General features: G+C 39.9%; 1 protein-coding gene across 2 annotated transcripts in view; it reads right to left on the bottom strand.

Moving 5' to 3' along the window:
- SAMSN1 (SAM domain, SH3 domain and nuclear localization signals 1) overlaps positions 1 to 27,390 on the bottom strand; it is a 63,076-nt gene that overhangs the window by 17,190 nt on the left and 18,496 nt on the right. Inside the window, exons 1-3 of one of the 2 annotated variants that reach the window (XM_073303775.1) lie at positions 22,105 to 22,253; positions 937 to 1,008; positions 149 to 304 (exon numbers count right to left, since the gene is read on the bottom strand). In XM_073303775.1, coding sequence (XP_073159876.1) covers positions 149 to 304; positions 937 to 1,008; positions 22,105 to 22,161 — 285 coding nt within the window. In that variant the 5' untranslated portion in view covers positions 22,162 to 22,253. Of the gene's footprint in view, positions 1 to 148; positions 305 to 936; positions 1,009 to 22,104; positions 22,254 to 27,390 lie in introns of those variants that run through there. The other variant, XM_073303758.2, reaches the window with a different exon arrangement.

Raw genomic sequence — 27,390 nt, 5'->3', positions numbered from 1 at the left:
AATATGTGTCACTAAGTTATATACACTTGAACTCTGGTACATCAATGCCAGTTCATAACATGCTACCTAAAAACAATGAAACAAACACACACAACATTTCTAATGTAATTGATCATACAAATCCAAAGATTTTTTGAACCACAGTTACCATGTCCTCAGAGAGTGCCTTGATGTACTTTTTACCCATCTTTTTCTTCATGGTTAGGGAAATGGCCCGCATCTTCTTTCCCAGACTTCCTCCATTACCTGCCATTTTATTTTGTTCCAGATCTCCAATGTCACTTACAGTCTCCACTTCACATATCTAATTGGAAATTTAAAAAAACCCAAAACAATTATTACTCATGAAAATAAAATCGATGTAATGGAATGAGAGACTGCAGAGAGATATTTTGGATTCAGGTAAGGTGCATGCAAGTTATTATTAGCAGTTCTTCTAGCTTTAGAACTGTCTGGGGAATTGTATGTACATCACAGGCTTGCACTTCACTTAAGTGCTCACAAATGGGAGATAGAAAACGCTGTACCAATTTATGCTTACCTTATTTATTGTCCCTGATCCAAATGAGAGTGGTGGGAATTTACCTAACACGCTTGAAGACAGAAAGCCATATCTCCAGGCTGCTATCATAAAGCCACTATTGTGGAAGCAGCCCTCTGAAGTGTAGGTTTTCCTGAGTTCTTGCTGCCCTTTCTTTTTTTTAAACAGAAATGACCCTGTCCTTTGCACTACCCAAATATTAAAGGCTTGATTGTGCAAACCTTACTCTTGTTGCTAAGCCCTCGGTCACACAAGTAGTTCCCATTGATTTCAACAGGAGCACACATGGGAGCAAGTGCGCACCAATGCATGTTTTACACCACTGAACCCTAGTATATTCCACAACAGTCACAGGGAGAGGGAGTAACAGAAGTAGATTATTGCAACATACAAACCTCAACTGAATCATCTGGCTTTGATACTGAATGGTGCCTAAAACGGTCAAAGTTTCCAAAACTACTTGTGCGCTATAAGACAAAATAAACAAAAAAAATTGAGCCCATTGACAATATTCTTTTTCATTATTAAGACAAATACAAATACAATCTCTTATGTTAAAATTTCTTTGCCTATGAAGGGAACATAATATGCTATTTTTAAGTAGAGACAGACACAGCCTACAGGGACAAAGTATGAGTGTATATCTGGAGACAAAGCAATCTGAATCAAAGACATTGTTAACAATGCATGGAATTAGGTTATGCATATGATTATAGGAGCTCACATACACCAGTTTCACATCCGTAGTTTACATTGACTTCAGTGAGTTATCGTCATTTACACTTGGGGTAAGGGAGATCCCAAGCAGGCCATTTGCACTGAGTATTAAACAATGTAGGTGCTTTGGAGAATGCCAGTTCTATTACTGTAGCTGTTCAATTAACTTTATACAGTTTATCCTTCCTACTGGGAACCACAGCTGAAGACTGTTCAAGGCTCTTTAGTTTGGACTAGATTCAGTTCCCACTGGAGTCAGTGGAAAGCTTCTCACTGACTTCACTGGGAATTGGATTGGCCCTTTAGAGAGAGTTCTGAATAAAGAACTTGAAGCTTATTTCTGTGCGGGAACATTATGAAACCAAGTGAAACAAACAGAGTAATCAGTAAACTCCACATTTTTCAAAAATAGCCTTTCAGTTAGGAGCCCAATTTTTAAAGGCACATGGACTCACTTCCCTCCTGTGCCAGAGCTCTGCTCAGTACAGGGATGGGTTGATATCAGGGAGCTGTTGCAGCTCCCGAAGCCTGTATTGCTTGGCCATGGCATTGCAGCAGCCAAGGGGGCTGCGCTAATTTGTACCACTGGCACAAGTGTGAAGAACTGGCATGTCAAAAGCTCTGCTTTGCCTCCGCCATGCCCCCTTATCGCTGCCACACACATCCTATGCTGAGGATGAGGCTGACATGGGAGTTAACTTTGAAGACTATGTCAGCTTTACAGCAGTGGGGAGTTCCCTCCCAACAAGAGAATTATCTTCTGTCCATTTCCAGGCAGAATCCTTTCACTGAGTGGCCAAGTGTACTGAGCACACAGGATAATCTGGTCCGGTAGCTGTCTAATGTTTATCATTCAAAAATTGAAACACTCAAGTTAGAAGCTCCTTTTGAAAATCTGAACCTAATAAATCAACTGCCAGAGTTTCTAGACTTGTAACAGTATCTTTTAAGGGATCAATTTAGGTTTTTCACAGTTATTCAAAGCTAAGTCAAGAGCTGCTCCCTTCTAATTTCTACTGTTACATATACAATTTAAAAAAATGATCTGTAATACACTCACAAGATTATTGCTTGTTTTATTTTATTTTTATACTTTGTGTGCCCTTCTCAGTACATATCTGGGTATCCAAAACCTTCTATTTGCATAATTTTGAAGGGAAATGCACTAAGCTTAATAGTAAATATCAAACTGCATGAATATTGTACATTTTGGAATTCTGCTCCAGAAACTACATCTTAAAACTTCTGGGTTAAAGAATTGCTCTTATTCACTTGTCCATTCCTCCCTCACTGTGACTTCAGCCTGCCTAATGGATTGCTTGTTCCCTCTTTTTCTTCCATCTGGTGATTCTAACAGATCTTCTCTCCTTCCATCTGCCTCGGGTATTTAAAATGCCTGTCATACTTCCCTCCCATCAACTATAACAGGTCTCCCCGGCCGTCTCTCTCTAGCTCCTTTAATTTTAAGATGACGTTATAGGAGGCTTTATCAGGTGTGATGTTTTAGGCCTTGTCCACAAGCCTACTGAAGTCTCATGAGCTTCCAAGGCTTCTCCATCAAATATATTTTTATACTGAATATATTGCAGTTTTGAGGAGGAAGCTTTGGAAGTGATTGAGGTTTCCCTCGAGTGATGTGTAAGCAAAATGAAGGGTGACTAAGGTACTAGACTGGGATTCAGAAACCCAGTGTTCAATATTTAGGTCTGGCACAAACTCCCTTTGTCACCTTGGGTATGCTCCTTCAGGTGGTATTTTCAAAAATGTTCCACACTGGTATAACTCAGCTTACATGAAGTTAATGGGAAAACTCTCATTTACTTCAGAAGGAGCAGAATTTGAAAATACCATCCTTTTGAAAAGGACTTTGAAAATACTATCCTTATTTTCGTCATGCCACAGTGCTTGATTTATAAAATGGGGATAATGCTACCATGAGGATAAATTCATATGTTTGTGAAGTACTCGTATACTACAGTGGTGGGTGCCTTACAAGAACTAGACAGATGAACTAACCCTTGCTGCGTATGTCTGGATATCATGCCCATTTCTGCGTTATCTGAACACCCCTCATGTCCTTTCATGAAGTGTTCTTAAAAGCAGGGGATTTGAAGCTCTTATGGCATTCAACTCTGTTGGAGTTGAGATCTGAGTAACAATTTAACCTTATGGTCATTTTCTGAGTGATGATACAGATCTGTACATTTTCTACCCATAATTACTGAGCTGCAGTTTACTTCTCTGTATTTGTATACTCTCTTTTTCTGGGTATAGTTAGCCCTCTAAGAGTCTCATCAGTAAAACTGTCATACTCCTGACTGTTGTACAGGGTGACAAGTTGACATTCAGCGTCAGCAACTGTGATCATAAGGATGGCGCTCACCAGAATTATACCAACTACCCTGTGTACACATATACCTCTTCTGGGTATTTCCATCTAGGAAAGACCCCATCTTATTCTGTCCCTGCTCATAAATCATGGGGTCACTATCCATTTTAGCTCCCTTCTCTCTCTCATATAGTCACTTTTAAACTAAAAATAGTTGACGAGGGGAGGGGAGAGCGGTAACAGTGGAAAACCATGGGAAAATAGAAGGTCTTAAAATCTCCATTTTTTTCTAAAGAAAAAAAATATCAGGCTCACCCTTTACACAATTCAGATTAAAAATTCCCTGATAGCCCAATCCTAGTCCCCAAACACATACACACTACTTCTTTTTGGAGTTGGTCAGAAAACAATCTGTGTTTTGGTGGAAATTTTCAAAAAAGATGGTTTTTTTCCTCACCAAAATATTGTTTCAGTGAAAAGTTTACAGCCAGAGTGACCCCTACCAGTAATGTGAGGTTGGTCTCTTACTGATCCTCGGTTTATAATAGGGTTCTAGTGCCCAGAAGGCATTCTGTGGCATATATTTGTTGAGTCTTCTATCCTGATATCATCTTGTTTTTTAGGTTATTTTTATTTATTTCATTTTGATTGTTCTGGAATTAGCTTGGTTTACAAAATTATTACATGAAATATATTTGAATATATTCATTCACTCAACTGCTGACTTTGTCATTTTAAAAAGGGTATTTATTTTTTATTTGTGGTGTATCTTAATTGCTTGTAATCCATCAGAAAATCTGTTGGAGAAAACTACTAAGAATTGGGTAAAGGACAGTTTAGTCTGTGAAGTTTAATTTTATTTAAAGCTCCCAGAAATAACTTCTATATTTACTAGATCAACAATATCCTGGCATATGACAAGGAGTTAGCTCAATAGTATGATATAAAACATAGCCCCAAGGATTATGGGTCTATTAGACAGGATTAACACCTTTCACTGACTTCTCAGCCTTGCCAAATATGCCCCTCAGCAGAGTGGGAGGGATGGAAAGAGGGAGGTTGGGATTCACAACAATATTGGGAAAATATAAAACATTCTCATGCAGTGATCTCTAAACATACAGTGACCTTTCTGTAGCATTCCATCATTTCAAGATGCCTACTAGGAACAACTGTATATTAAAGTGCTGATGTGCTTCAGATAGTCTAAAAAAGAACAGAGGAAAAGGGTTTATTGTTGCTCTTACTCATAAACAACTTGAGCACAGGGAAATCAGTTACTCTTTTTAGAGCCTTGAAACAATCTTATATCCTATCTGGACAGACGCCTTAGGCTATTGTGTAGTATACTTCAGTGTTACTTCAGAGCTATTAAATATTAATAAGGATTACAAGATGATTTCCACCATTCCAGATAATGGTCTTGTTGCACAGAAGAGCACTAAATAGGGCTGCTTCAGCAATTCTCCCATACTAACTTTTTCCATTAAGTAATCAATAGCTACCACTTTTTAAAATGTATTCAACCCCATTATACCGATAAAGAAAAGCAGATTTAGGAGCCCTGGGCTAGGAGGGGAACAGGCTATTACTTTTGGTATTGTCAGTCACCGCATTAGTGTCAGGGAACACCTATTTTGTGAAGGCATAGTCATAATCTGTAGGCCTCATTTCCAGGTTAAGGGAAGCTCTTAAAGCAAATGCAAATCTACTAGATGAAAATATGTCATTGATTTTTGATACCAGTATCTTATAAAACTAAGTGATTTTGCTGGCTGGATTCACACAGGAGTTACTGATGGGTGCATTAAGCAAATGTGAATTTGCACAATGAAATCTAATGCAGGCATGTGAAAAAACACCCTTATTTTTCCACAGAAGGACTGATCAAATGGTCCTGTATCATTTATTTAGATTCACCAAGGAACATTGCTGACTTGCGTTCCATTTGCGCTCGAGTATCCAATAAATATAAAGCAAAAAGGAAAACATATCAAATTGTTTTTAATGACTCTTCCATCTTCTGCTGCTCCTTTCATTCCCAGAAATTTGGGATTCTTTAAATAACCCTTTTAAAGAGGTGAAAAGATATTTATTTTTATTTTAATCACATTTTTCCTTCCCTGCGAGCTATTCTTAAAATCTTCAATGAAGGTTAAAAGAAGGGCAAAGAATAGAAAACAAACCAAAATGATTGGCGTGCAAATGGAAAACAACAGACACTAAAATCTATGGGATACTGTGTCTTCCTATCATAAACTATATATTTCCTAATTAGAGTACAAAGCAGGTAGTTCTTATGACAAATTAGTCAGAGTCTTCTGTATCTCAAAAACTAGCCTATGTGCCACAAGTGGTGGTGGTTGCCTTGGTAAATAGTCATTATGGGTGAAATTCAGACCAGTCATAGCTCCAACGGACATTCACAGTTTCTTCCTGCTGAGTAGCAGCCCCGAGTATAGAATGCCAGCGCAATCTCTGTGCATCACCAAAGTTCCTTTCAATATAGTGTTTAAGTGGGAGTTAAGTGGTGCAGAGGCTTCATCCTGGCTCTCTGCACAGGGATAAATGTCGCCCTGTTTGAAATTCCTCCACTCATTTTCAGCTCCAGTTTTCACTTGGCCCCTGTCTACAGTTTATACTGTATAGCTATAAATTGCTTAAGGTAACTGTTGCAGGTCTTTGACAGGCTGTTCGTACTTCAGATAATGGGGCCAGATTCTCAGCTGGTGGAAATCAGCATGATTAGTGATTTCAAGCAAACTACACTGATTTACATCAGCTGAGGATCTGGCCCAATATTTTCTCTCTTTTCTTTTTTTCTTCACCCCCCACTAAGGATTGTTCCTTTGTAATGTGTCTCTAGATTGTCCCTGTTCTTTCCTCACTGCCGAGAAAGAAGCCACTTGAAGATCCAAAAGGATAGAATATGTCTGCTTGGTCAATGGAGATAAGTAGAGCTGGGCAAGGTTCACCTACATAGGTTGGGGCTGAATACATCCATTCCATGATAATTCTAGTCCCTCAGAAGAAGGGATCCAGTGTCAGTCACTATGGAGATGAAACAGAGAGCTAGAGATGACTATTGGCCTGCCCATCTTCATTGTTTAATAGATCACAGGAAATGTTTTTTTATCTGGCCTGAAAGCAAGATACCATATTTTAAGTTTAGGGCTGTTCTGTATGAAGACGTTTCTCACTTCTGTATAAAGTATAAGAATTTGAACATCTGATTCAGAAACCATCAGAAGTATAAAGAAGAGCTAGGAGAGGCAACATAAGGCCCACCATACTTCAGGGATTTGATCCATTTACACATGAATTACATATATAGAATATCTGATTATTAATATAACTTTCTAGTCCATTTAAAAAACAAAAGATGGTGAAATCTTGCACCCTGCCAGGCAAAGCAACAAAAATGACACAGCTTGTTCTTGCTAACTCAGACAGGGCAAGCGACTGAAATGGCTTTTTAACTGGTTTAAAAATTACTCTATAAGACTCTGTCAGTATGCTCTCGTATTCAGTGATCACATGGGGGTGGCAGGCTGAGGGAAGAAAGACAGGGATTGTTCAACAAAGCTGTCATTGTGAAACATCAGGGCAAACACTAACTTTAATGATGGAAAAATCACTAGAAAATAAACAGCTGTATAAATTTGTGTGTTAATTATATTTAACACGTCTACAGCTCAGCAAACATCGCTCTTTAAAGCAAATGTTGAACAGCTGTTATATTAGCATGTCTATCTAACACCCACATAAGCCTCTAGAGCCTTCACCAAAATGTTCAGTGAAACATGTAGCACCTGGTAGCACTGTTGTCAGAGTTTCTATTAAAATCTTTGTTTTTCAGTTGTTTAGAGTCTATATTCAGACCTCAGTGGCTCAGGAGCCAAACTAGCGATCAACATTATTTAAAAGAGCCATAGTAGTCTACATTTATTGTTTCATTTACTATATATAAATATATATTCTCACAACAAAATGACTGATTGAGTATTCTACAACTGGTTAATAACATAGTAAAAGCATCCTGACTGGTTAATAACTTAGATGTGTTAATAATTAAACCACACAGTGTTTTAATATCATAGATCCAAAGAGCTGCAGGAGAGACATTAAAGCGCCACTTGTGGCTCCCAAGCCTCAGTCTGAGTATCACTGGTCTATGACTTTGGTCCTGCAACTACTACATGCATGTGAACAACTCCATTCACTCAACAGGGATTCTTATGTTTCTAAAGTTAAGCAGGGGCATAAGAGCTTGCAGGATTGGGGTCCATCTTCCTACAGGCTAATGCCAAGCACATGGGAAAGACTAAACTAATAGCAAATTTCACCTTGCAAAAAATGTTTTAAACAAGTTATAACAGATCTGTGAGGCCAGAAAACACTAATTGTTGTAGCAACATTATCTCAGAAGTAGTATGGCTACAGGCAGATTTTGAAAAGTACATAGCACCACACAGCTCCCATCCAGAAAAACAGGCGCTTATATCTGCTGAGCACACCTGGCAGTCTGGCTGAGACTGTGTATGCAGTGCACCCCCATGTATTTGCAATAATTATGGAATTCTGACAATTCTTTCTCTGCTGTTTCATTAAAAAACTATTCTGAATAGCACACAAAAACACAAAAAGGAAAATGTCATTAAAGGAAGGTTAAGGATGTGTGACCAACTCACAGGAGCTATGAAACTGACAGCTCAGGACTTGCTATGATGGGCACATCTACCTCACCATTACCCTTTTCGCCCTTCATTTAGACATGTGCAAAAAACATCCAGGGACAGGTCCTGAACCCCTTCCTCTGCAAAATTGTCTCCTGAAGTCAAGGAACATGTTGCCTGAGTAAAGACTGGTTAAACACTTGGTAAGAACTTCAGATTTCGGCTCAGATCCTTGATGGTATTGGTGCCTAAGTTCCCAGATCCTCAAAGGTTATTTAGGTATCTAATTCCCATTGGGAATTAGAAGCCACTGGGGAGTTAGGCACCTAAATACCTTTGAGGATCCGGGTTTTGGTCCCTAATCCTTAAATATGAACTTCCTTCTTTCCTGTGAGTTCCTTCCCCCCGCAACCCTCCCCTCCCGATCCAGAGCAATTCAAATATCCTCACATATTAAAAGAACCAGCTTGTTGGGTTTTTAAACCCTCCCTAAACTTATTTATCTAGTGGGATTGTTTTATGTAAAACATAAAAAATGTTTTATGTAAAACATATCTAGGCCCTGGTCCTACAATGCAACTTCTCATGTTAGTAAAATTACACACACGCTTAAGTGTTTTTAGGATTGAGCCCTTTGAGACTAGAGGCATTAAATACCTATATAACTGTACACAACAGGAAGAGGTGAGTAAAATTGTGCCTCAGAATGATACTACATATGTGACATCATTTCTTGATGCTTTCAAGAGCGGTGGAGGGCCAGAGCAACTTATTCCCCCCACTTTGCATGCTACCCCTAATTACCTCCTTGCACACTTTATACATCACTCATGCACAGGACAAATTGGCTTGATCCTTCTCCCAACGCAGCCAGTAGCAAAACTCCATTGACTTTACTGAGAACACAATCAGGTTTTTACATCCCTTATTATCAAAACATAGTTTAATGGTGAAGGAAGCTGCAAGAAAAAATTCCGTCTGCTAAAGCTTCCAGTGGGGATTGATATTAAATAGTAACCCCAAGTCATCGCTGTCAGAGGCGACTGTCCTCCAAGCTTGCTCAGTTTTAGAAGAGTGAAGAAACTTTTAAAACCAATCAGCTAGGTTTTACTGCAGCAATATCCTTGACCACAAGTAATGACCAACAATAAGCTAATTCTAAGGAAGTTAAAAAAAAGAAGAGTTTTTATTACTTTTAAATGAGTGTTTGAAGCATCATTTTGGTTTACCTGATTAATGTTCACAGCAAACTCAGCCACTGGAGTTGTAATGTTTCTGCAAGCTTCCCTACAGCAAAGCTTAGCTATTAATTCAGTGGCATATGTCAGCTCAGCAGAGCAAGGTCACTCTTCTCCTTCAAGGGGAACCTTTTTAGAAATAATAAAACTGACAGAAAGTTCTTTTTTGCATGCTTTATGTCACCTGAGGTTGAGTGCTGCAGTTAATATCATAGAGCTTATAAACATTCCCATCTCAGACAGCCTCTAACTCCACCAGAATTCTTGAACCTAAACTTTTTTTTTAAAGTAAGAGAGTGACAGTTTTACGTGGGGCAAATATACAATACGTGATCCTAAATGAGTAAAGAATGAGCAAAGAATGAGTAAATCTTTTCTTAGGATCTTTGGAGGAGACATTTTGGAAGCCACTAGCACTGTGCTGATGTTGCAGTTTGTGCTGATGTTGCAGACTGGTGCTTGGAAAAAAAAATCTAGGATTAAGGGCTTTGTCTATTTGAATCCAGGGATCTTTCAATCTTTGGGGACAAGGTGGGGAAATTTATTTCAGATATTATTGGATCTCTGTTTCTAGTTCACTGCTGGCTGTTAAAGCAGATTGTAAATCTGTAAAGGTACTTAATGTATAGGAGAATACCAAGTTAATTGATTTGTTAATAGTATGTTTTGAAACTTATGCATTAATGGAAACTTGTTAGTAGTCTGTTATGATAAATAACTGTAATTAGAACCTGTTTATTGAGACACAAAAAGTAACTGTTCAGCATAATCAAACAAAAGACTTTAGTCACTGCTAATGAAGGGCCCAATCCTGCAGAAAACATTACACAATCAGACCCCAGGGCTTGGATGGAGCTCCTTTAAAGATCAGAGCCTAAAACAACTGAAGGATAAGATATATTGAAATATATCCAACCAACAAATTTGTTCTTTGATTATATCCACTCAAACTTACTGAGTACAATTTTATTAATCAATCTTTAGCAACAGTAGCTGAAACCACTTTTATGGGTTTGAGGGCAGGATTTGAACCAATATTTATTATCAGTCACTGTTAATGTTAGAGTTATCGCAAATCTATATGGCAATCAATTTTCATTATTTTACCTATGAAAATGATGAAACAAACCAAAAAAAGAAAAAAGAAAAAAAAAGACTACACTTTGTTACTGAAGGCTAATATTTGACTACTGTATAGTGAAGACCAGATTATGTTTCATTGAAATGGCACAGGGTTCAATGATACACTAATTGTATGTGGTACTTGTATGCACGTGGTCACAGGCTTTGGACTTTGAAAACTGATCATTGGGAACTGGAGTTCATAGAGTACATGTTAGGCTTTGGATCATTAAGTAGGCTCAGAAAGAACATCCAGCTAATAGCATCCTAGTCATTTAGCACTGCCTAGGAACATTTCTTGGCATGAAAGATGCAATAGGTTTGATTCTGGGCAGCTTGTAATAGACTAAGTACTACAGCTGCAATCTCACGAGGAAGTCTAGTCTAATTGAATTCGTTACACCATCCTGATTCTCTCCAGTAGTTTTTACACCAGAACTGCGCAGATACACACAGGAGCTCTTTTGGGCAATGGGTGGAGCCAAAGCTATGAGTCTAGTAACTGTACACACTCCTGTTCAGTCTCTCACCTCCGCTGCAGCCACTCACCGGGGTCTTGTAAGCCTTGAACTGACGATCCTGTCACTGCTGCTCAGGGAATTTGGTGTGTAACATGAGGGCAGAAAGGATCTTATTTGTCTGTTTGTGAAAATGAGCAGAGCAGCTACAAAAGCACTTGCTGGGCAATCTGCAGAGAACCAATGCCCTTCTGAGAAATCTCTCACACGGCACAGACACTGCGAAGTTCCCGAAAGCATGTGCTAGTGCAGCGCCAAGGTATTCGCCTGGCAAGACCCTTGCACACTCTTGCCACGCACTAGCTGGGTGTGGGGGGGACACTGATTTACTAACCAATAATTTGCTCAGCTGCATTGTCTCTTTTTCTCCTCATTCACATCTGCTGTCTGCACAAGTCTTATGTGACTTTTGTATGCTGCATCCATGGTCTTCCAATATTGCACACATGCAAACAGGTAAACAGGCCATTGTCTGTGCGACAGGCAATAATCTTGTACAAAAGAAGTAATTACAGAGATGAGAGCTTGAAGAAGAGCATGTCTCATTGGGGGATGTCAGCAAAGTCCAGCTTTGCACTTGTGATTAGAGCCCCCCTTATGGTTGCAATAGTTAGCCACTTTCACCAGCTTTACCCAGGCTCTGAGTCACTCAGTTCAGTATAGATTTTTGTTAACTGTTTCTCCTTTTGGCTCTCAGCTACACCCCTTTTTACCTTACACCTCATCTCTCAGAGCCAGCGAGCAACACTCTTTTGCATAATGAAACAGCTCAGCAGCGGAGAGTGGATGCAATTCAGGAGTGATAAAGCTTAACACCCACTTTCCACAGGTGCAGCTGGCTACATATGGTGCAAAGCAGCAGGAAGTTGACCCAGCAAGTTCCTTCAGCTCTCTCAACCATCCTGTCATCTCAGCTTCACACATTTACTTTTTTTGTTGCTAAGTGAAGTTGATTTCTTCATCTCACTACCCAGGATAACTGTCTGTGATAATCTCTGTCTCAAACATAATGAAAAGGGAACAGTCTCGTTTGTAGTTTTCCCTTCATTTAACAATGACCATTCTGTCGGGTGGCACTCCTACAATAATCTTTCAGGCTCAGGAAAGCAAAAGAAATCCTCAAAGAAAAAAATCCAACATAGAATTCCATGTTCTGGGATCATCTCACCCTACCATTCAGTATTCCAAAGCATAAATCCTGGAACACCTTTTAAATGAGATCAGCAAGACCCAATAGAGGGAATTGCTGCTTCCTGCAGCACCAGATAGGTACCAGGCCATCCAGTCATCTCATGAAGCTGTAAGTGAGACCAGTGCAGGACGGGAGAGTGGGACTGCCTTGTTATTCTCATGAAGATGAGAATGCGACTCAGGCATGATTGGAAAGAAAAGGCGGTGAGTTGCTTGGCTTCTCCATAAAGGTGACGTGATGCTGTATGGCATCAGGAGGTCCCTCCATATTTCTTCTTCAGCGTAGAGTGAGGGCTGGGCTGGCTGTGCCATGTTGGGTGTGACACCCCGCCCAGCAGTGGAGATTCACTGCTAGAGGAGAGGAGTGGGCTCTGACTCAACACCCCACCCTAAGGAGCTGTTCCACATATTAGGAGTGGTGTTTAGTCAGAGGATGGTAACTGATCTTTTAAAAAAAATATTTCATTTCAATTCAAATGAGAATGATGTGTGAAGGCCAGCCCTTCTTATCGTCAAATTATATTGTATTCAACCACCCTTTCCTCTTTCTCCCCATCCATGGAACAAACCAAGGAAATATGCAGAGATAACAAAAGCTACAGAATTGGCAGGATGGGGTATATTATGTATAATAATATAAGCATCTAGAGCAGCAGCATTGGTGACAGCAGAAGCTTTAAATCTCCAGCATTTTTGCTAGACTCTGAACTTTAGTGATCAATCTTAGGAGGAGGAAGACTCATAATAATCCTTCTAGAAGGGAAGAAGAGATGAAGAAAGAGAAAAGGTAAATGAAATGGGAAATATTCCAGGTTGCCCCTCTGAGAGACAATCTGGCATCTGGTGATAAACCTTCCACCTCTTATAACACCCCCCACCCCCCCGCCATGTATTTCTATAGCCTTCACTCATTTTTGTACTACCAATTGTTCAGAGACTTTTTGCTGTGTTGTTGACACAACCTTGAGAATGTACATCAGCTCATCTATGTCTTGGTCCACAGCAAAAATGCTGATGTTGCCAGTTTGATAAAAACAAAAATACTGCTATTAGTAGCCAAAGCAGCCCCACTGTCCTTTCCTCCTCTTCTTCGCTCCACTTTCAAAAACCACAGTTAAGGAGATGATGTGAGGACAGAGTGACCAGAACCATTCAACTTGCTACCACTGGTTTCACCTGTCATTCCAGTCCAAACAATCTGTCACAGTCCCAGGAGTGGGTTTCATACCAGTTGAGTCAATTATATAGGAGGATTAACACTATTAGTCACATGGAGACTCTCCCCCTAGTCCGTGGGGATTCAGAGCCCAAAATGAAGTATCTTAATTAACTCACTTCTAGCTAGCAAATGCAAACGATAACATCTTGTGTGCTAGCAAGCTCTGCACAGCAGAATATGAGTTACACTACTTATCGCACACTAGTTTCTCTTCTGGACTTGAAGAGGGTAGATCCAATGCAGAGAGACAATGCACAGTATAGTCATGAAACATTTTTATCAGCTCATGATGACAAATCAGTATGTACAATAATGGATGGTGTCTTTGGCTAATTCATTCATACCATTCCATGCTTGCTTAAACTTGGCCATCAATTACTTCAGGTCTGATAACTGAACTATGAATATTCTGATACAGATTACTGGCAGAGTGCTGTCATATACAAAAAACTGTAAGCCACAACTGCTTCCCCAAAAGAGACAATCCTTTTTCAAGTAATTACTTTACAGGAATCAGACACCTTATTCACATTTGGTTCAGAGGCATCTGGTGTTACCTGAAAATACAGTATTGCAATTAGTCAAATGCTCTATACAATTAATGAAAGAAAAACAGATATTGGGGCAGATCTTTAGCTGGTGTACATCCATTGACTTCAGTAAAGCAAGCTCTTTTACATCAGCTGAGTATCTGCCCCCCTGTGCTTATGAGTGTGTGCACATGTGTATGTCTGATGGAGAACCCAGTTTTCAAATATGGCCCTTTTAGAGCATCCAGGCATGTGACATGAACATTCAACACACCTAAATTCTGACTGGAGCATCCATATGGGGATGTTGGACATACTGGGGCCTTATTATCTCATCATAGGATCAGAGTCTTACCCTTTGGGGAGAGAGTAGCACCTCAGGGTTTCAAAGCCCATCTTGCTCCTGGACAAACATCACGGAAAACAACTTGCTAAATATTCCTCTGATGAAAGGCAAAAAAAAATGCTCTCTTGGCAGTGAAAAAATGGTACTTATACCAATAACTGACAAAAATTAGAGATAAAAGTAGTAGGGTTTTGGCTGTGGAGCCTTCCATGCAAGCAAGAAAAAAAATCACCAATGGTTCCCTCTAAGCTTGTTCTAGGTTTTATAAAGCCTGAGAGAAATAGGAAATATCCCTCTGAAATGTCACCTGCAATCTTTTGTAGGCACACTTATACGTTTCATTATTTCAAACATACTTTTTACATGAGCCTCTTTTGATAAGGCCTACAGGTATTTCCACTATAAACCAAATCTTTAAAATTACATCCCAGATATCCTCTCTTTCTGGTTACTTTACAGATTTCAAATGTATTTTGACAAAGTCTTTCCACAAGAGGGAACACAGGAAAGACCTTTAATGGCAGAACTGTGTGTCCCTTTTGCCTACAAGCATAAATTTGCATAGCAGGTACTGTGGCAAAAACAGCTTATCATCAGTTCATCACCTCTCATCACTGTTAGAATGAAATGCAAATTAAAACGAACACCACTTCAGTCATGGTTGTGAAAATTGGCATCCGTGACATGAGCAGGAGCTCATTTATGCACTCGAAATTTTGGAAAAAAACATATAAAAACTTGCTATTTCCACAACCATATCAGGCTATATCTTTGAACCAACATTAAAAATCTGAGCTTCGACTACTCAAGGATAAACCCTAGTTAATATTCATTAACTCTGAACAATCTCTACACTGCAGACCTTAGTCTACAGATTCAATAGCTCAGACATAGGTGAGAGGTTTTTCGCAGGAGTAGGTGGGTGAGATTCTGTGGCCTGCGTTGTGCAGGAGGTCGGACTGGATGATCGTAATGGTTCCTTCTGACCTTAGTATCTATGAAGTTCTAATTATGACTTGAATTATTCTGGGTGCTAAGACTTATTGCACCTTTATTTTGGGTTTTCTTTTCTCTCATCAGTATTCCCCTTACGGAGTGCTGCTCAAATCGCCATAGGAGAAAAAGCAGCACCCGGAAGCTTGCTTAACATCTGCCCACACTACAGGCATGATCCTGCAAACACTTATGCAAATAAATATTTCAGCTTCTACGGGACTAGTCATGTGAGTAATGAGTCCACTCCTGTGGGCAAATTTATTTATGTAAGTGTTTGCAGCATCACTCTCTACATCAAGAACACATATAAAGGATGAAATCCTGATCCCATTGAAATATCTGGCATTGACTACACTGGGGCCAGGATTTCAACAAAATGTATAAGAAGGAAACTATTGGCGTGATATAGTGCTAGAGTACAATAGCTTTACGGTGAAATATTTTAGCTCACATCAGATTGGCCATGTTATTTCATATGTACCTTTCGAGCTCTGAAAATTAATAATATCAGTGTTTCCTGCAAAGAAGCTCACAGAGGGACTTTATTAAGCAGTTTGAACAAATGTTGAGATAAACAGGGAAAATATACTCTTCATGATTCTGTACGGTCTCACACCTTGTATAGGTGGAGGTTCATGCACCATGTAGGTGAAGCATATTTGAAAACAGAATGAAACAACAAAATGTCTTCTAGCTTTAACATAAAGCTGGAGCAGCTGTAATCCTAAATAAATATATAAGACAAAACTTGTTTCCGCCAAGTCCAAAGGAAAGGGTATAAGGTAAGGCTTGCTTCAGATTGGAGTGGAAGCAAGAGGAATCCCTTCATTCTCTACCTAACTGTATAAATTTCAGAAGCAGAAACAAGAGATGGACTAGTTATGATCTACAGTTCTGTGCACTTTATAAGCTATGTTACAGTACAGAATACACACTATCTTCCCCTTGTGCTGTCATGTACACCTGGGCAAAGCAAGTACAGAGTGGATGTAAAAGACTGCCTAATAACACTGCTAGCATTTTACGCTCATGTTGCACAAGTATATGAGACTGCACAAGGTGCATGGCATTGGAATGTGAGGTCCTGAAGAAGCATTCTGATGAAATTATCCTTCCTTCCCCTGCACCAGGATAGCAAATACAGCTGAAGTCTGACCAGTTGCATGTGAATAGCCCCTTTTCAAGGTTTGGCAGAGAGTGGGTCTGTGGGTGGGGAGGGGTGGGAATCAAAATTATTATTCTAAATGACTGACAAATCACTTCAGAGCACAGACAGTTGGTGCCTACTAAGATTATAGCAGAGTTTAAAGGAAGTGATCAAAAGCCCACTGAGGTCAGTGGAAAGACTCCTGTTGACTTCAGGGTCCAGGCTCTAAACAAAGCCCTTTGTGATACCACGCACTTTCTCCCTGTCCAGGGACAGGCAGAGGGGTTGCTGGTGGGAGAGTTTATGTAAATCTGAAACTGTGTCACTGAAACACATTCTGTAAAGAGCATCCACTCACCTCCTCACTAGCTGCCCTAAAATTAATCTCTTTTGTGGCGGTAGCTGAAACTTGTGTGGAGAGGAGACAGAGCTGTCTCTACAACTAGCCCATGAAGTTTACTCTCAGAGAGATCAGTTTGACCACAGAGCTCAAAGCTTTCAAAGCTAAATGCAAACCACCATTTTTCTTTGCCTTAACCTGCCCACAATGTGACATTTTAGAACAACAGCAACACAAAATAAACAGGTTTCAGAGGAACAGCCGTGTTAGTCTGTATTCGCAAAAAGAAAAGGAGTACTTGTGGCACCTTAGAGACTAACCAATTTATTTGAGCATGAGCTTTCGTGAGCTACAGCTCACTTCATCAGATGTTTACCGTGGAAACATCTGATGAAGTGAGCTGTAGCTCACGAAAGCTCATGCTCAAATAAATTGGTTAGTCTCTAAGGTGCCACAAGTACTCCTTTTCTTTTTACAAAATAAACAAAGTCCAGTCCCCACTGACTAGAAGGGGGTGGGGAGTAAGAGAAATATGTCTTGATAGATGCACTTCTAATTATGGACTCAGATACCATAGTGATAGGAAGCCATGTAAGAACTTAGACAGAAAGAAATTAGATATGTATGGGCATGAAAAAAATATAATGAACCTCACAAACTGTAGGGTCCTTCCACATTCTGTTCTGTATTCTGCAATATTCTGAAATTTTCTAAGCTTTCAGTTTTTAAAGAAGAAAATATCAAGTTTCTGGGCCAGGTCCTCAGCTGATGTATAATGGTGTAGCTCCAGGGAAGTAAATGCAGCTATACTGATATGCATTCGCTATACTGATATTAATGCAGCTATATTGATATGCATCAGCTATACTGGTATACATCAGCTGTGGATCTGGCCCTTCCTCTGGTCTATTCGATTGCCCTGCTAAGCAGACTTGCAGAAAACTGTCACAGAATGCAGAAGAGGGAGAAGAAGTTTTTCTTAAACTTTCAAAGAAAACATTTAGCTTTGAGACCAGATATGAGAAGTTTTGGCTCAAAACATGACTGTTCATTCACATTACATAGAATATATAGACTGGGTGTATTATGTACACACACACACACAGTGCTTGCTATTCATAGAATCATAGAATATCAGGGTTGGAAGGGACCTCAGGAGGTCATCTACTCCAACCCCCTGCTCAAAGCAGGACCAATCCCCAATTTTTGCCCCAGATCCCAAATGGCCCCCTCAAGGATTGAGCTCACAACCCTGGGTTTAGCAGGCCAATGCTCAAACCACTGGCCTATGACTGTAGGAAGGTAATTAAAGTTGCTTCAGTACTACAGGCACCCCCTCTATACAACCCAGAGAACAGCAACCCTAATTGCTATCAAATAGGAAATATCACCATTTTCATAGTGAACACTTATCCACACACACACCCTGATAGGTTTCAGAGTAACAGCCGTGTTAGTCTGTATTCGCAAAAAGAAAAGGAGTACTTGTGGCACCTTAGAGACTAACCAATTTATTTGAGCATAAGCTTTCGTGAGCTACAGCTCACTTCATCGGATGCATACTGTGGAAAGTGTAGAAGATCTTTTTATATACACACAAAGCATGAAAAAATACCTCCTCCCACCCCACTCTCCTGCTGGTAATAGCTTATCTAAAGTGATCACTCTCCTTACAATGTGTATGATAATCCAGGTGGGCCATTTCCAGCACAAATCCAGGGTTTAACAAGAACGTCTGGGGGGGGGGTAGGAAAAAACAAGGGGAAATAGGCTACCTTGCAGAATGACTTAGCCACTCCCAGTCTCTATTCAAGCCTAAGTTAATTGTATCCAATTTGCAAATGAATTCCAATTCAACAGTTTCTCGCTGGAGTCTGGATTTGAAGTTTTTTTGTTGTAATATAGCAACTTTCACGTCTGTAATCGCATGACCAGAGAGATTGAAGTGTTCTCTGACTGGTTTATGAATATTATAATTCTTGACATCTGATTTGTGTCCATTTATTCTTTTACGTAGAGACTGTCCAGTTTGACCAATGTACATGGCAGAGGGGCATTGCTGGCACATGATGGCATATATCACATTGGTAGATGTGCAGGTGAACGAGCCTCTGATAGTGTGGCTGATGTTATTAGGCCCTGTGATGGCATCCCCTGAATAGATATGTGGGCACAGTTGGCAACGGGCTTTGTTGCAAGGATAGGTTCCTGGATTAGTGGTTCTGTTGTGTGGTATGTGGTTGCTGGTGAGTATTTGCTTCAGGTTGGGGGGCTGTCTGTAGGCAAGGACTGGCCTGTCTCCCAAGATTTGTGAGAGTGTTGGGTCATCCTTCAGGATAGGTTGTAGATCCTTAATAATGCGTTGGAGGGGTTTTAGTTGGGGGCTGAAGGTGATGGCTAGTGGCGTTCTGTTATTTTCTTTGTTAGGCCTGTCCTGTAGTAGGTGACTTCTGGGAACTCTTCTGGCTCTATCAATCTGTTTCTGATGTACATCTCACTACAAGTTGGGGGCCAGCTGCCAGAGTCTCTATGGAGCACTTGCTTGGCCAACCACCTCTATTAGCCAAGTGCAGGAGCAGCTGACTGTTTAGAAAAGGCTTTCCAACCCCATCCTCACATGATTTCCCTTCAACAATCTCAGTCTATACCATATATTAGACATTATTCATGGACCTCACATGCATGATACATTTGTATTAAAATAAAGATTTGAAAAGGGAATTGTAATGGAAATTTTGTAAATTAATGTGCAAAAGTAAATGATGACAAAAGTGACTGGCTGTAATGTGCATAAACAGATACAGACTGCTGACTGGGTAAAGCATGGTAACCAGGAAGCTATCCAGGGAAATCGGTTATGAAATTTTGTAGATTTTGTCATAAGCCATTGCTCTGCGTGCTGTACATTTCCCAACTGCTCACTGAATAAATTAGGTAACTTTCTTGCTTAGAGTTACAAAATGCACTATGACAAACAATGATTTAGAGTTAGTATGTTCTTTTTCCATTCTTAATACTATGATCCTCAGATGCTCAGAAAAATGCTCCCATTGAGAGACATTCACACAACGGGGCCTAATTCTTCTCTGCCTTGCAGCTGGTGTAATCAGAGTCCAAAGTGAGTGTAAGATGGGTGAAATGCATCCAGAACAGAGTGCCAATGTGATGAGAAAAGGATACAGACTGATTTACCCAGAACAAGCAAGCTGTTTTCAGGCTGAAGTTCTAGAACTACATACTATCGCAGACAAAGTGATACATACGAACAGTACAATTATACTAGGTATTACTGAGCTTCTGGTATAAATGAGAATATAAAATTCATTTGATTTGGAGAATAAAATGAAATTAAAGGTATGGGCTCTTCATTCTCATTAAAGTGATTTAAGGCTACAACTCCTTGTTTGCTTGTTCACTGTTTATTTATTTATTTGTATAGCAGCATAGGTGTTCATGGAACTCTTTAGCAGAACGGGTCAACTGAAATAGGGACGTGTCCGTTTAATTTAATTTATATTGATCACTAAGAGCCATTGTTCAGTGGTCCACATTTTAATTTGGGCCTGATTCTGCCATCCTTTGCCATGTGGAATCCAGGAGTAGCTCCAATGAAATCAATGGGACTATTTGTTCAGAAAGTTACCATTCCACAGGAGTAAAAGGTGTCATGTTTGGCCCTTAATGAATATCTCTGAGAAGAAAACCAAAACCATCCACAAATGAGAAGGAACTGATTCTCTTATGCTCATTTTTTATTTTTAGTCATGTGCCATTTATTTAAAACTAGCTGTTCATTATTTTAATTCACTGCCTATAAAATGCATCACAATAATTTAACAGCATAAAATATATAACTATAGAAACAAAATGTGAATCAAGAAGGGCTTGATCCAGAGCTCACTGAAATCCATGGAAAGACTCTCCTTTACCTCAATGGTCCCTAAATCAGACCACAGAACCGGGGGTGTCTCACAGAAAGGCCAACAGTGATTAAAACAGAAAATGCTTCTGATGAGCAAGTGTCTTCAGTGATCTTTTAGGACTGAGAGTTACAAGCTGAGGCATATTCCCATCCCATGGGGAGTTAGTTCTACATGTTAGTGGGCATCCTGCTGAGACCAGTGAGACGTTGGCCGGGGCTTGCAGTAGGGTGACCAGGTGTACTGATTTTATAGGGATAGTCCTGATATTTGGGGCTTTGTCCTTATATAGGCACCTATTACCCCCCACCTCAGCCTGATTTTTCACACTTGCTATCTGGCCACCCTGGCTCACAGGGGCCCTTTGCTAAAATTTTGACACCACCAAATTGAAGTAAAGGGTAGATATTTCAGATTTTGTCTCATGTTTCATATCTGCCAGTGATTCCTGAGCCCATGGGGTAAGTTAAGTATTTCTGAAGATATTTGATTTTTTACTTTGGGAAGGGCCAGGGTGCACCCAATGGCAGGAATTGAAGCTCAATTCCTAGCTCAGGACATTCCCATACATCCTACAAGTGCCTTTACTCTCCCTCCTCCAACTTCAGACTGCAGAAGTTGAACAATGTCACCTACTATCATTGACTTAGCATATTTTTTCAGGCTGAAAGTATAAACATTTCCAGCAAAGAGCAGCTGACTAAAAGATTGTTTGCCAAGGGCTGTCTCCTTCTTTAGTATTCTGAAACAGCAATTGTGTTTAAATGGGAAAAAAATAACACACCTGCTAATCCGTCACCCCTCCTCACCACTGGCACACATTTTCCTGCTAGATCATTGGGTTTATCACAGGTTGAAGAGGGGACTATTGTCAAAATAGCAGCAACACCTCAGCAGGCAAACACCACTAGGCAAACACTAGCAGGAATCTTCTGAGCAGACACCTCCACATTTTGCTCTGTCCCTTTACGGTGTGAATGGCTGTTCTGTACTGAAGATTCCGTAAACTGAAGCCACTAAACTGAATGTATACAAACTGAGCCAGGAGACTACAGTAATGAAGCACAGGTCGGTGTATTAGAAGCTCCTGAGGCACGATCGTGTGTTATTTAATTTCAGATTTTCCTGTTCAACCTTTTCATAGATGCTACAAAGCCTGTACCATTGCCCATGGTATTTTTAAGTGAGTGACTGATGCTCAACCCTTTCAAGCATCAAAAGTACCCTCTCTGCAAACTGTTAAGTATCTCTTTTATTATATAACAGTCTCTTACCTTTGGTTTTTGACATTTCTCCTTATCCGACACATTGGAAGTTTTTCTCTTCAACATTTTAAAATTCAGATTTATCCAGATTAGGAGCAGTTGTCTGACTTTACCCAAACTAAATGCAATAGTGCAGGATATACAGAATGCACATCAGATGAATGGTACTTCCTTATTCTAGTCAGGATGTGACTTCACTCCTTTTTAGACTTGTGGGGAGAGGGAGGGGGGAAGGAGTAATGGGGGCGGGGGAGAGACACCAACCATCAAGGCAGCACCAGCCAAAGAAATAAACACAGGCCTGGGAACCAAGAACTCCTGAGTTCTCTTCCAACCACTATCACCATTAGGTTTTCATAATAATGAAGAGAGCCTGCCTCTCCCAGTCTTCCCACCCAGCCTTGTGGCATTGCCACTTGTATCATTCCTATACAAGCAGACCCAGTGTAGAGTGGGAGTCACTGCTGCTCTGAAGCTGAGGTGACATTTTTCCCCCACAGATTTGAAAAGCAACATGATGTGTGGCTCAGCTGTTCCCCTAGCTCCCCCATTCCCTCTTGGCCATGTGGAACTGGTCTCCATCTCAGCGGCTGCAGAGAGAAGAGAGGCACCTACATGGGGCTTTGGAGGGCAGGAAGAGGAGGAGAAATCCCCACAGCTACCTTTGCCTTTTGCGTGGGGAAACCTCTCAACCTTTCTCCACAGGATTTGGATTTCCTAAGGCAGCACTTTCAAGTCCCTTGCTCAGAAGCACCATCACACATACTATGAAGAAAGGAAGAGATGGGACAAGCAAATCTGACAATAGACTAAAAGAAAGAAAATAAAAAGTTCAGGAGAGAGTGACATGGGGGGGGGGGGTTGGGAACCAGTGGCCCCTTTTTAAGCCCTTTAAAATCAGCTAAGATGCTTAAAAAAGAAAAAAGGCATAGTGTATCCAAACCAACATCTCATTTTATGTTTTCATTTTAACATAATTTGCCAAGAAGACAGAACAATAACAGAAATCCCAAGGCTCCAGTATCTCGGGGATAGCTGACTGGACTGCGAATCATTGCCCAGTAAAACTTGAACCCATGCAAAAGTCTGCTGATTTCCTGTTGCAAGTTGTAAGAGAATCCAGCAGTTCTGAACAAAAACCTCTCTTTTGGGCCACACATCCCTTCAACAGAATCTCAACATGAAGCTTTTTGGTATACATAGATACGCATGGATTTTTTGAAACTTAATTGTAGAGCTGGTCAAAAAAAAAAACCAATAGAATTTTTATTGAAATTTAGGTAGTTAAAATTTTGATAATGAAATTTGTCAAAATTACAAATTTTGAACATTTTCAACTAGCCCTAGCTAATTACTTGGTTAGGTTTTGTTTTAATAACAAACTGGAGATAGCTGGTCACATCAAACATCTTCTGGGTCAAATAAAACCTCACAAATCTTGTGACTCCGTAAGCAATGCAGAGAGCTTAAAAAAAAAGACACAGCTTTGTTCTTATTTGTCATCCTTTTACAACTGGGTTTGAATGAACCTGAAACTTAAAACAAATTAAAAGGCAAGAAACCATGTGAACTGAAACCAAGGAGAACGTTTGTTAAAACCCAGCAAGAGATGCACAGCTCTCATGTCTAGGGCTGCGTTTCCCTTATTCCTGTAAAAGTACTTCTAATGTTTCTGATGCATAAATGAGGAGAGGAATTAGATAAGGGTGGTTACTATATTTGCTCAAATGTCCTCTTTCTTACTGTTTAACAATCAATTTAAGACAGCTCAGATATCAATTTTCAGATGAGTTACCATTTAATTTTGTTATACCAACTACTGTGTCTACATACGCAAATTTTAGGAGGCAATGTTAAGTTTGGGTGGCTGGTATGTTGCGTGGGTTGATAATATATGATGAAAGATTCTAGCGAAATGGGGAAACTAAATGGATGCCTGAAGTGTTCTTTTCCAGACTTTCAAAAGGCAGGTTTTCTTAGGAAGGTGTAGAATTTCTGTGAAGACCATGCAATGTCATTCTGTGTGTTAGCTGGACTCCAGTGAAATACATGATCAAGCTTAACAAAAGACTTTTGTTTACAAATTTTAAATTCAGAGTTGCACCCACTTAAAGGATAGGGGACAAATTCAGCTCTGATTTGTTTGGTGTCAACAATAAAGGACTCAGAGGGGTAAATTTCCCATCCTCATACATCAGATAACAACAATCAAAAAGTCCATTTAGCTTAAACCATATTACCATAAGTATTGAACTTACCCTGGTAATTCAGTAATTACATAATTACATGTTTTGTAGTAATTAAACCTATTATTTTTCTTTATAAAAATGTATTATTGCATTGTATTGCATTTCTCTTTAATCTTTTAAACTGTATGCAAACTTTAGGAGGAAATCAGACTGCACTGATCACTAGAATGCGATTTTGTCCACCGTTAAAATCTTCATGATGAATAAATGGGAACTCATCTGAACAGTAATACGAGCTTCCTTTTTCTAGCATATTTATTGTTAAACAGGAAGAAAGGGGCCGTTTCAAGAAATATAGTACTCATCCATATCAATTTATTTTCCTCTTTCACAGACCAGAACAATTATAACAGCTTGAAGGCTGACCTGATTATCTTCTTGTCCTTGAAAGGTTGATACACACATTAGTTTTAGAAACTGCCAAAGGAGGAAGAAAATCAAACAAAGGTAACATTAAATGCACTTAATTTAGTAAACCAGTACATTTAAAAGAGGTTCCATTTGAAATGAAAACCAACAGGTGGGGTAACAATAGCATTCTTTATGATTTATAGCCTTTTAATTTCAAACAGGTGTCAAAGGAAGGGTGGCTGTCCCAAACATTAATGTTATAGATCTGATTAGAAGAGTTGAAAACCCTGTCCACCCGATGATACATTAAGAAGTGTCTTAACCCATACAAAATATACGATGACTTGTGAAGCGGTATAGTGAATTCAATAGGAGCTGTGACTACTCAGTCCCTTTAAAAAATCAGGCCCTTAATATCTCAGATTAGGCATCCAAAGTAAATGGACACATTTGAAAATGTTGGTCTTTATATGCAGTCTATTGACTGACATACCTAGTCTTAACAACAGGAAGTAATGAGAAAGCAGCTATTTCACTTGCTTAAGTCACAGTCAGAATAGAGTGCCACTCTGTTGCACTCACGCTATGCAAAACCCCGTGAAGAGATTTCTGGTCTCAGTGGAGAGGGCTGAAATGCCATCAGTTTCATCCTTTGTCAGTCGAGTGACATTGGCATGCAGTATGGTAGAAAAAAGACCCAAATCCTCTACTGAATCTCAGGATAGGGTCCCAGTGCAAATAGTAGGCACTACCAGGAGAGCAGGACGAACACTGATCCCTGACCTAGGGAGCACTGCCTTGGCATGCTCCCAACCTCTGCTAGCCTAAGCGTGGAGTGAAGAATCAAGATTTGAGCAGGGGGTTGGACTAGATGACCTCCTGAGGTCCCTTCCAACCCTGATATTCTATGATAAGATTCTATGTCAAACTTCGACCCCACATGGTAGCCCCATGCACTAGATGGCCAGGTCAACCACTCTTATGCAACGTCAGTTTAGAACCAACACCGGTGATATTCTACAGAATATGATGAGGGAATGATTCTCAAAGAGAACAGCTGCAGGATGTTCCACAAATACCGTTTTTTACAGCTTCGAACTGCATAGACCAGAATTTTTCTCTTTTTTTCCTATTTCTTTGAATCTAAGCCTTCCTGCTGGGAAAATTCCAAGTCAATGAGATGTGGGTTTGTGTTTTGAAGTGCGTAGCCACAGGGTGATCCAACTTCCCAGTAATGATTCCACGCTTGCTATTTCTGAAAGATGAATGTATGTCACTGGTGGTTTTCCTGTGTGATTATTTGTAAGCAGATCACTTCTTCCTGTGTGTGTGACAGATAACAAATCAATCTGTCAGAGGGATTCTGGTGTGGCTTTAGGTAAACATAGGTACAGCAGAGACCTGCTAAGTATAGATGTACTTTTAAAAGCTAGAGCGCACATGTTCATGTCTAGGATATCTCAGTAGATTACATTAGTGAATTCTGGGATTACTAATCAGCTACAGGAATTTTTCATCTAGGTAAACTGCATGATTAGACAAGAGTTGGTTTATAATTGTACGAGCTATTGCACAGGTTGTCAGAAATGTCTTTACAAATATCTTGAAAGAATGAGGACCCAAGGCGCTGATGCACTGCATATATACTCAGTAGGAAAGCCACAGAACAACGATAATATTTTAAATGAAAGTAAAAAATGTTCAGATGCTCACTGTTAATCTAATACACAAGACATAGCATGTTTCATTCTGCAGCTTGAAAAGCGGCTTAATGCACAAGCACCAGCAGTGTAGTTGGGGATTTTTCAGGGTACCTACATCACGTTGCTTGCCTGCCTACCTCTGGTTAGAATCAAGATCAACAAAAGTAAATTCTGATTAACTCTAATGCACAGCCTGCTGCCAGGAAACTCTTTGTCGTTTGAGCCATCTTTTACCAGTAAGCATCTGTCAAGGTTCCTCCCCCACTCTGAACTCTAGGGTACAGATGTGGGGACCTGCATGAAAAACCTCCTAAGCTTATCTTTACCAGCTTAGGTCAAAACTTCCCCCCAAGGTACAAACTATTCCACCCGTTGTCCTTGGACTGGCCGCTACCACCACCAAACTAATACTGGTTACTGGGGAAGAGCTGTTTGGACGCGTCCTTCCCCCCAAAATACTTCCCAAAACCTTGCACCCCACTTCCTGGACAAGGTTTGGTAAAAAGCCTCACCAATTTGCCTAGGTGACTACAGACCCAGACCCTTGGATCTTAAGAACAATGAACAATCCTCCCAACACTTGCACCCCCCCTTTCCTGGGAAATGTTGGATAAAAAGCCTCACCAATTTGCATAGGTGACCACAGACCCAAACCCTTGGATCTGAGAACAATGAAAAAGCATTCAGTGTTTTACAAGAAGACTTTTAATAAAAAATAGAAGTAAATAGAAATAAAGAAATCCCCCCTGTAAAATCAGGATGGTAGATATCTTACAGGGTAATTAGATTCAAAAACAGAGAACCCCTCTAGGCAAAACCTTAAGTTACAAAAAAGATACACAGATAGAAATAGTTATTCTATTCAGCACAATTCTTTTCTCAGCCATTTAAAGAAATCATAATCTAACACATACCTAGCTAGATTACTTACTAAAAGTTCTAAGACTCCATTCCTGGTCTATCCCCGACAAAGACCAGCATATAGACAGACC

This window comes from Lepidochelys kempii, chromosome 1 (assembly GCF_965140285.1).
Source record: "Lepidochelys kempii isolate rLepKem1 chromosome 1, rLepKem1.hap1, whole genome shotgun sequence".
In the NCBI taxonomy this organism is placed as follows: Eukaryota; Metazoa; Chordata; order Testudines; family Cheloniidae; genus Lepidochelys; species Lepidochelys kempii.
This window is presented reverse-complemented; position numbering and strand designations above follow the sequence as displayed.